A 10,206-nucleotide genomic window follows, 5' to 3' on the forward strand; every position below is an offset into this window, starting at 1 on the left:
GCATCCCAAAGTGCTGGGATTACAGGCATGAGCCACTGTGCTCAGCCTCTTTTTACTTTTTAATTATGCCTACTAGCAAGTTTAAAATTACGTATGTGGCTCACATTATACGTCTATCAGACAGCACTTGACTAAATGAACTAAGTTCCAGAGAGGCATAACCCGTTCCTAGATGAGCTACTTTCATTCCAATTTCATTTCCTTGGACCCAAGCAGGCAGGGAGAAAGACTGCCACAGGCACGGGCTTTTCTGACTGAGCAGCAGTTTGGGAACTGGGGACAGGGCTGAAAAGCAGAGAGATCTTATAGGCAACATAGTAGTTGGTGATTAGATTTTAAAGCCGTGCTAGACTGAGCTAGTGACCTGATCTCACATTCAAGAAATCTGAAACCAAAGATAAACTGAAACCAACTAAACCTGCAACCCAGCCCACCTCCTGATTAGCTAGAAGAGAACAGCCTCGCATCCTGGTTACCTGACAAAGGGAAGTACAAGCCCTTTCTTGGGGGTATTTATTATGCAATTTAATCTCTGTTCTTCTTTTATCATAATGTCTGGCACACAAGAATACATCATGAGGCCAGGCATGGTGGCCCATGCCTGTAATCCCAGCACTTTGGGAGGCCGAGGTGGGAGGATCACCTGAGGTCAGGAGCTCAAGACCAGCCTGGCCAACATGGTGAAACCCTGTGTCTACAAAAATAGAAAAATTAGCCACATATGATGGCGGGTGCCTGTAATTCTAGCTCCTTGGGAAGCTGAGGTGGGAAAATTGTTTGAACCCAGGAGGCAGAGGTTGCAGTGAGTCAAGATCACGCCATTGCACTCCAGCCTGAGCAATGGAGTGAGAGTCCATCTCAAAAAAATAAAAATTAATAATAATACGTCATGAGACAAGCAAAGAAGCAGGCAAATGTGACCCATAATTAAGAGGGAGAAAAAAACAATCAATAGAAATAAACCCATAGGCTGGGTGTGGTGGCTCATGCCTGTAATCCCAACACTTTGGGAGGCCAAGGAGGATGAATCACTTGAGGTGAAGAGTTCAAAACCAGCCTGGCCAACATGGTGAAACCCGGTCTATACTACAAATACAAAAAATAGCCAGGTGTGCTGGTGGGTACCTGTAATCCCAGCTACTCAGGAGGCTGAGGCAGGAGAATCACTTGAACCTGGGAGGTGGAGGTTGCAGTGAGCTGAGATCGCGACACTGCACTCAGCCTGGGTGACAGAGTGAGACCCCCATCTCAAAAAACCAAAACAAAACAAAACAGATCCACAGAACACCTACGTGTTGAGATTAGTTGACAAAGATTTTTAGGTAACAGTGATAAATATGTTAGAGAATTTAGAAGAAAAGACAGATAAAATGGATAAACAGATGGTGAATTTCAGCAGAGAAGTGGAAATTCTAAAAACAACCAAATGGAATTTCCAGAGCTGAAAAATACATATCTCAAACAAAGAATGTATTGGATAGGCTTAACAGCAATTTGGCACAACAGAGGAAAGAATCTGTGAAGGCAAAGACAGGTCAGTAGAAATAATCCAAAACTGAAAAGAAGAAAATGGTGCCTGAGCACTTCTGGGGAATGTTCTCGCTGCCGCCCCCAACACTCCCAGCCTCACCTTATGCCACAAGGCCCGGAGGCAGCTTCTCCGCAGAGTCGTGTGCTGCCATGCCAGGTACTCATCCACACGGGCACGGGCCTGCAGGTCTTGAGGGTACCAGTAATCAGGGACCTTATATTTGCGCGTCAGGTAGAGCAGGATGGCCACACTGTGGGTGTGGGGGAGTCATGATAGGTAAGGGAAGGGCACTGTGCTGGGTATTCTATACGTAGTTTTTTTTTTTTTTTTTCGAGATGGAGTCTCGCTCTGTCATCCAGGCTGGAGTGCAGTAGTGCGATCTTGGCTCACTGCAACCTCCACCTCAAGAGAATTCAAGAGATTCTCCTGCTTCAGTCTCCCAAGTAGCTGGAATTACAGGCGCGTGACACCACACCTGGCTAATTTTTTTGTATTTTTAGTAGAGATGGGGTTTCACCCTATTAGCCAGGATGGTCTCGACTCCTGACCTTGTGATCCGCCCACTTCGGCCTCCCAAAGTGCTGTGATTACAAGTATGAGCCAACACGCCCGGCCTTTTTTTTTTTTTTTTTTTTTGAGACAAGGTCTTCCTCAGTCACCCAGGCTGGAATGCAGTGTTGCAATCTCAGCTCACTGCAGCTTCAATTTCTACAATAGTGCACCACCGTGCCTGGCTTTTTTTTTTCTTTTTTGTGGAGATAGGATCTTACTGCATTGCCCAGGCTGGTCTTAAATTCCTATCCTCAAGCAATCCTCCAGCCTTGGCATCCCAAAGTGCTGGCATTACAGGCACGAACCACTGTGCCCAGCACACTTCTTTAAACTTGCTGACAATTTGCCAAAGTATTAGCCTCATTTTCCAGAGAAGAAAACCAGGCTTAGAAAGGCAGAGATTTGCCCTAGGGCACACAGCTCTTAATGGTAGAGCTGAGAATCTTTCTGAGGCTATACCCAAGCTTTTCCTACCACCAGGCAAAATCCCACAACAGAATGTCTTGCCAAATGCTTAGAGACAGTTTCTGATCAGAGAACCAGAGAGAGCTTCCAGGAGGATGGGTCATCAAAGCTGATCTTTAAAGAAGCTCAGTTCTTTCCATTCTGCATCCACTCTCATCCGCTGGGATTCCGACCAGCCTGTGATGGCCTGATTGTTCAAAAAGGCTCCCATGTCCTTTTGTTCTTTCTATCATTCTTTCTGCCAAGAATCCGCTCCTATCTAAGCCGACTGAGGTAGTTTGGCTCCCTAAAGCACCACTCAGGAAACACTCTTGCAGCTGCAGGATCCTAGAACAACAGAACAGACAAGGCCCCCTGGCACTCTCCTCCTTCCCTGGGTTTTGAGGGCCGCCATGGTGATGGGATGAGCATGGACCTGGAAGGGCACAAGATGTGTCCATTTGGAGACACAGAAAAGCGTTCAGGAACTTGGGGTTTCCCAAGGGTTGGGCATGCAGGCCAAAAGGGCAGAAAACCTCTGTATCTGCCACTGGCCCATATTCTCTATTAAGCTGGGGCTATGCCCATGTCCCAGCTTAACGACTCCATTGTCTGTGCAGGGTGCCCAGGAGCTCCTTTTGCTCCAAGCCAGTTGTTCAAGCCATCTCTGAGGAGGGCTGCAGGTCCCTGTGAGCCACAGACCTCCTGAAGCTGAGAGTAGTGGCAGAGAAATGCAGAGATTGCACATTGACTCTGGCTGCTACCTGGGAGGTACAATGCTGAGTAACACAAGGACTCAGGACACCTGGGGCACCAGGAAGGAAGAAGGTCCCTGGCAGAATGTCAGAGGAATTCATTGGAGGTGCATCCATCCTGAGATTTCAGAGATGAGCTCTAAAGCACAAACTCCAGGTTCTCTTTCTTATGGGAAGGGTGACTCTGGTGACAAAAGGGGCAGAACTGGGGAAAGGTTGGCCTTTCCTGAAGAGGATTCAACTCCTTGGGACCTGCTGTGATGTAAGACGTCCATATCTGGTGGCTCTCCCATAGGGGAGACCCATCCTGGGAAGCTGCAGCCCAGAGATGGAGCCACCGGGCAGCCCAGATGCCACTGAGCCATCGCCACAGAAGCTTGGCCAGAGGACTGCCCCGTGGTGGCCAAAGCTGCCTTCCTCCACTGGCTTGCTGCCTCAAGGATACTCTCACCAGCAACCAAAGGACTGGTGAGGAAGTAAAGTAGATGTTTGCTTTTCCAATCATCAGGGTGAACTGGAATAGCAGGAAGCCAGGGGTCCGGGGTCCAGTACTGACTCTCTGCGGGATGCGGGGCACAGAGACTCTCTGCCTCTGAAGACTTTAGTTTCCTTGTCTGTGAAATACAGGGTTAGAGCAGGATGGTTCCAGCAGGCCTGGCAGCAGCCCTAGGGTCCCACTTACCTCTCCGTCAAGGTGAAGTCCCCGTCCTTCAAGGCTGGCACCTTCTTCAGGGGGTTCACCTGGGCAAAAGCATCGCTTAAGTGCTGACCTGGGAAGAATCCAGCATGGTGACTGGTGGGAGGAGAACGCTGAGCCCGCCATGGTCTGTGCCCCTCCCTGCAATACTCAGGCCCCAGTTTCATAGCTCTTCTTCCCACCAGTCTGCACTCCTGGTTGGCAAAGACTGGAAGGGCCCCTGCAGGAGGAGGAGGCCACTCCACTGGCTGGTACAAAATAGACAACATCCCTTGCTAAGTCCTGTAGGCATAGCCTCCTTCCATAGCCTGCCCCTCTGCAACAGAGCTCACTGTGCAGGGTGTGGTTCCTGGACCTTGGCATGAACCCTACCCACCTCCTCTTTCCACTATTGCCAGCTTCATGAACTTACAATCAGAGCGTCCCAAGCTGCAGGATAGGTCACCTGAGGGGACTTTGGCTTACTACCTTGTCCCTTCCACCATTAACTCTAAGGCAGGGTCATGAAACACAGAGAAGTGGCCTTTTTCTGGTATCTACCTACTTAGAAGCAACTTCTACTGGCTCTGCCATGTCCCTTTGTTCACCCTGCCCTGGGCATTGTGGAGCTGTGTGTAACATACCTGCTACCACCTTCCGTACCCTGACCTTTTATTCTCCTTACAGATGGGGTCTCGCTATGTTGCCCAGGCTGGTCTTGAACTACTGGCCTTAAATGATCCTCCCACCTCGACCTCCCAAAGTGCTGGGATTACAGGTGTGAGCCACCATGCCCAGCCTGCTACCCTCTCTTTACCCTCCCTTCAGACTGTTCCTTCACCAGGAACACCCTCCTCTCTTTCCTAGTAAAACATGCTTCCCTCTGCACCACTATATTTGACAACCAGCTCGGACGTCCTCTTGCCTCCCATTCCCTTTCCTCTGCCCCATACTCTGCAGAGGAAGTCCTTGTGCAGGACAGTGGGCAGTCTCCAGTAGAGACTAGGTGGAGAAGTTTCAGGCAGAGGGCCAGCCATGGAGTGGGAGCCCTGGGTAGAAGGCTTAGCCAAGTAGAGTCGCCTTACTTGCCCAATCAGCCATACCTGGATTCTGCTTCCAACCCCTCCTACTACCCCACCCTGCACTGGGCCTGGGCCTGCCAGCTGAGTCCTCAAGGGCCTTGGAGGCATGCCAGAGAAACAACAGGGTGTAGGGCTCACCAAGCCCCAGGGTCCCCCTTCTGCTCCCAGCATACCCCCTGGGGCAACCTACCTCCCCAGCAAGAACAAGAGGCAGAGGACAAGGTTTTGGAAGGCAGAGGTTGTAGTGAGCTGTGATCCTGCCACTGCACTCCAGCCTGGGTGACAGAGCAAGACTCCGTCTCAAAAACAAACAAACAAACAAAATGCCTTGGGCCAGGCACAGCAGCTAATGCCTGTAATCCCAGCACTTTGGGAGGCTAAGCCGGTGGATCATTTGATGTCAGGAGTTGGAGAACAGCCTAACCAAAATTGTGAAATCCCATCTCTGTTAAAAATTAGCCAGACATGGTGGCACACATCCGTAATCTCAGCTACTCAGGAGACTGAGGCAGGAGAATCGCTTGAACCCGGGAGGCGGTGGTTGCAGTGATTTGAGATCCATGCCACTGCACTGTGACAGCAAAGGTAAGACTCTGTCTCAAAAAAAAAAAAAAAAAAAAAAAAAAAAGAAGTGGAAAACAAGGACAAGGTCAGAGGCAAAACAGGAGGAGCAGAGGAAGGAAGGGACAAAGAAGAACCCCAAAGCAGACTGGACGAGTGCAGAGGGCAGGGACGGAAAGTCACGTCCTGAGCTGTTTGCTGTTGCAGAATCTCAGCAGCTGGGCCACAAAGAAGGGACTTGATCCCGCCCCAGTCTCTACACTTGGCACCCTTAACCTCTCTCATCCCGCCTTTCCCTAGGCCCAGGTCACACGCGTTTTCATTTTGTTTCTTATTTTCATTTTAAGATGGGGTCTTGCTAGAATGTCCTGACTGAAGTGCAGCGGCTATTCAAGGACACCATCATAGCGCCCTGCAAGGGGAGCCCTGACAGACGGCACCTGGAAAATCGGGACACTCCCACCCTAATACTGTGCCTTTCCAACGGCCTTAGCAAACGGCACACCAAGAGATTATATCCCGCGCCTGGCTCCGACGGCCCCACTGCCACTGAGCCTGGCTCACTGCTAGCACAGCAGTCTGAGATGAACTGCAAGGCGGTAGCGAGGCTGGGGGAGGGGTGTCCCCCATTGCTGAGGCTTGAGTAGGTAAACAAAGCGGCCGGGAAGCTCGAACTGGGTGGAGCCCACCGCAGTTCAAAGAGGCCTGCCTGCCTCCGTAGACTCCACCTCTAGGGGCAGGGCATAGCTGAATAAAAGGCAGCAGAAACTTCTGCAGACTTAAACGTCCCTGTCTGACAGCTTTGAAGAGAGTAGTGGTTCTCCCAGCACGGAGTTTGAGATCTGAGAACGGACACACTGCCTCCTCAAGTGGGTCCCTGACCCCAGAGTAGCCTAACTGGGAGCCACCTCCCAGTAGGGGGGTGACTGACATCTCATAAGGGCGGGTGCCCCTCTGAGACGAAGCTTCTAGAGGAAGGATTAGGCAGCAACATTTGCTGTTCTGCAGCCTCCACTGGTGATACCCAGGCAAACAGGGTCTGGAGTGGACCTCCAGCAAACTCCAACAGACCTGCAGCTGAGGGTCCTGACTGTTAGAAGGAAAACTAACATAGCGCCGTGCAGCCTGGAACTCCTGGGCTCAAGCGATCCTCCCACAGCAGCCTCTGGAGTAGCTGGGACTACACGCGTGTGCCCCTGCACGCAGCTGCGCCTGTTTTTGTCCTCCGGTCTCGCTTCTCTTCATGATCCAAACCCCTTTATTCGGCCTTAGGGGAACCCCGTGGTCTATTCCGTGAGACCGAGCAGAGTTTGGGGGAGGCCCCACTCTTGGATCTCCCTGCTGGCTCTTTCTCCGTTCGGTCTCCAAACCAGACCAGCAAGGGCCCCAGGAAGAAGGTGGCGCCGGGAGAAGTTCCCTAAGCTATGTATGCCTACCTGTCCCTTCCTGACTTTTCAGTTCCCCAAACCCGAGGCCAGAGCTACCTTTAATCAGATCCACGATGCGCAACTCGAAGGGGATGCCGTTCTTCTTGGCGAAGATGTAAACAGCGCGGCAGGGCTGGGACAGCAGGTCCAGGTACAGCTCCAGGCCCATAGCGGGGACAGACCGACCAAAGGGGAAACCAGCGGGAGAAAGCAAACTCCAGTGCCAGGACTCGGGTCTCAGACCTCAGACCACGCCCCTGCGGCCACGCCCCCCGACCGCGGTGCCCCATTGGGCGGCTCGGGCGCCTGGGGACGCTGTTTAGTCCAATCGCGGGCGGCGGGCGGCCTGTCAGAGGGCTGGGCCAGCCTGGCTCCTGCAGGATCAGGGCGGGTGGCCAAGAGACGGTAGTCCCTCAGGGGGACGCACAGAAAGGCCCCAGTTCCATCTCTTTCGTGCCTGGCTCTCTCATTTCACTTAGCATAATGTCTTCAAGGTGCATCTGTGTTGAAGTGTGTGTCAGAATTTCCCATCGTCCCCATTTTAGAGGAGGAGATAGACACTGAATGATTATAGACCCAGAAAGTCAGGCTCCGAAGTCCATCCTCTTGGCTCAACACTGCAGAGTCCTTGGTGCCAGCAAGTGGCAAAGCCTCAGGGCTTACGTTTAGTGTTTTGTGGCCACTTGCTTCACTCCAGTCGCACTCCCTGGAATGTGATAGCCTTGGTCTTCCTGCTCCTGCCAGCACAGTGCCATCCCTCGCATTCCCTGGGTTTATTTCTTCCCTTCTCCAGGCCTGTGCTTCTCCATCTTTAAAATGACAGGGAAGCTAGAGCCCTCCTAAGTCCTTGCAAGTGCACACCCCTAAATTCATGCGCCAAGTTGTAAGCCCAGGCCTGCCCCTTGCTGCCAGGGAGCCCCCCAAGGCCTGTCATGGAGCCTGTCAAATAGTATCAGGGTCACATATCACTTTCTAAAACAAATCCCACTGAAAGCGTGTCAGCCAAAGCATAATGTTTTCTAGAGAATAAGGAACATTTCTGCAAAGAAAGTGGAAGTAATAACTATTTTATTTTATTTAGATAGAGTCTCCCTCTCTTGCCCAGAGTAGAATGCAGTGGTGTAATCACAGCTCACTACAGCCTCCAACTCCTGGGCTCAAGCCATCCTCCCATCTCAGCCTCCCTGAGTAGCTGGGACTACAGGTGCGCACCAAGATGCCCAGCTAGTTTAAAAATTTTTTTCTGTAGAGGCAGGGTCTCACTGTGTTGCCTAGGCTGATCCTCCCACCTCTGCCTACCAAAGTGCTGGGATTAGAGATGTGAGCCACGACAGCTGGCCAGTAATAATGATTTTTTAACTGGAAAAAAATTAAGGAAAGATGAGAAATTCAGATTTCCATGTTAAAGTTTTGAAAGGAGGTAGACACTCAGAGAAGGCAACGGCTGCCTTCCCCTCACCTCTGGATAACTTCAGTCAGAGGCCCGAGGAGGAGCTGTCAGGATTCTGGTCCAAGGCTCAGCCTGTCTTGCAAGTTCAAAACCTAATTTGGGGTGCGAGTGGTGGCTCATGCCTGTAACCCCAACACCTTGGGAGGCTGAGGCAGGCAGATCACCTGAGTTCAGGAGTTTGAGACCAGCCTGGCCAACATGGTGAAACCTTGTCTCTACTAAAAATGTAAAAATTACCTGGGCATGCTGGCATGTACCTGTAATCCCAGCTACTTGGGAGGCTGAGGCAGGAGAATTGCTTGAACTCTAGAGGCAGAGGTTGCAGTGTGCCGAGACTGCGCCATTGCACTCCAGGCTGGGTGACAAGAGGGTAACTCTACCTAAAAAACAACAACAACAACAACAAAAAACAATTAATTTGGTCCATGTTTCAGGGTTCATCATTTTCTTTGGGTCTGACTCACATAAACCAACTCACAAAAGCTGTATTTATTAATTTATAGAAAACAAGATAAAAGTGAAAGTATGTGGGATTCTTTTTTTTTTTTTTTTTGACTTAGCCTCTCTCTGTCACTCAGGCTGGAGTGCAGTGGTGCAATCTCTGCTTACTGCAACCTCTGCCTCACGAGTTCAAGCGATTCTCGTGCCTCAGCCACCCAGGCAGCTGAGATTTCAGGTATGTGCCACCATGCTCAGCAAATTGTTGTATTTTTAGTCGAGACAGGGTTTCACCATGTTGGCCAGGCTGGTCTTGAACTCCTGGCCTCAAGTGATCTGCCAGCTTCAGCCTCTCAAAGTGCTGGGATTACAGGCGTGAGCCACCGTGCCCGGCCTGGAAAAAAGAGAAAAGTCATTTAGACAGAATGCTCCCAAACATTGCTCAGTGCTCTCTTAGCTGTGTAGTCTCCTAGAAAGCCTCTTGGGTGTTACTGGCCAGGGCCAGGTCCGTTCTGCCCATGCACAGTAAATTAATCACTGTGACACGAGTTTTGCAAAAGAGAAAAGATTTATTCACAGGGCACCAAGCAAGGAGGTAGGATAATAGCTCTCAAATCCACCTGCCTGAAAATAAAGCTTAGGGATAAGCCTTGCTTCCAAGAAATAGAGCACAGACCCCAGCCACACTCAAGGGGAGGGGGCTATACAAGGATGTGAATACCAGTCTGCCTGCCTCATGGGCCTGCAACGCCGAAGGGCCATGCACTTGGTTTAAAGCTTTGCTGTTGCCATCCTGACATTCTTAACAATTTAAAAATAAGGGTCCCCACATTTTCATGTGTAGCCAGTCCTGTCCAAGGAGTCCGAAGAACTCATGAGGGTGGACAAGGCACTGTCTGCTCTGGGCAGCGATGGGGCCACTAACAGCTGTTCTCCCATCTCCCAGCCCCTACCCCAGGGCCACACCTTCCCCGTGGTCTCTCACATTCTTGTTTATTTGTTTGTTTGTTTTATGAGACAGGGTCCTGCTGTTACCCAGGCTGGAGTGAGTGCAGTGGTGCAAACTTAGCTTACTGCAGCCTCGACCTGAGCTCAAACAATCCTTCTGCCTCAGCCTCCCATGTAACTCAGACCACCAGAGCATGCCACCATGCTTGGCTGATTTTTTGACTTTGTAGAAACGGGGTTGCACTTTGTTTCCCAGACTGGTCTTAAATTTCTGGGCTCAAGTGATCCTCCCACCTCAGCCTCCCAAAGTGCTGGGATTACAAAGATGTGATCCACCGCCCC

At 51.0% G+C, this 10,206-nt stretch overlaps 1 protein-coding gene across 8 annotated transcripts in view; it reads right to left on the reverse strand.

The window, feature by feature from the left end:
- The window catches only part of LOC105530428 (glutathione S-transferase theta-1), a 9,793-nt gene extending 1,708 nt beyond the window's left edge, over positions 1-8,085 (reverse strand). The window contains exons 1-3 of one of the 8 annotated variants that reach the window (XM_011967976.1): positions 7,086-8,085; positions 3,965-4,052; positions 1,631-1,781 (exon numbers count right to left, since the gene is read on the reverse strand). In XM_011967976.1, the coding sequence (XP_011823366.1) occupies positions 1,631-1,781; positions 3,965-4,052; positions 7,086-7,197 (351 nt within the window). In that variant the 5' untranslated portion in view covers positions 7,198-8,085. Of the gene's footprint in view, positions 1-1,630; positions 1,782-3,964; positions 4,053-5,230; positions 5,340-6,855; positions 6,858-7,085 lie in introns of all 8 variants that reach the window. The other 7 variants (XM_011967977.1, XM_011967982.1, XM_011967978.1 and 4 more) reach the window with 7 other exon arrangements.
- Positions 8,086-10,206: the final 2,121 nt, after the last annotated feature.

The sequence above is a fragment of the Mandrillus leucophaeus genome, unplaced genomic scaffold (assembly GCF_000951045.1).
Source record: "Mandrillus leucophaeus isolate KB7577 unplaced genomic scaffold, Mleu.le_1.0 Scaffold820, whole genome shotgun sequence".
Lineage (NCBI taxonomy): Eukaryota > Metazoa > Chordata > Mammalia > Primates > Cercopithecidae > Mandrillus > Mandrillus leucophaeus.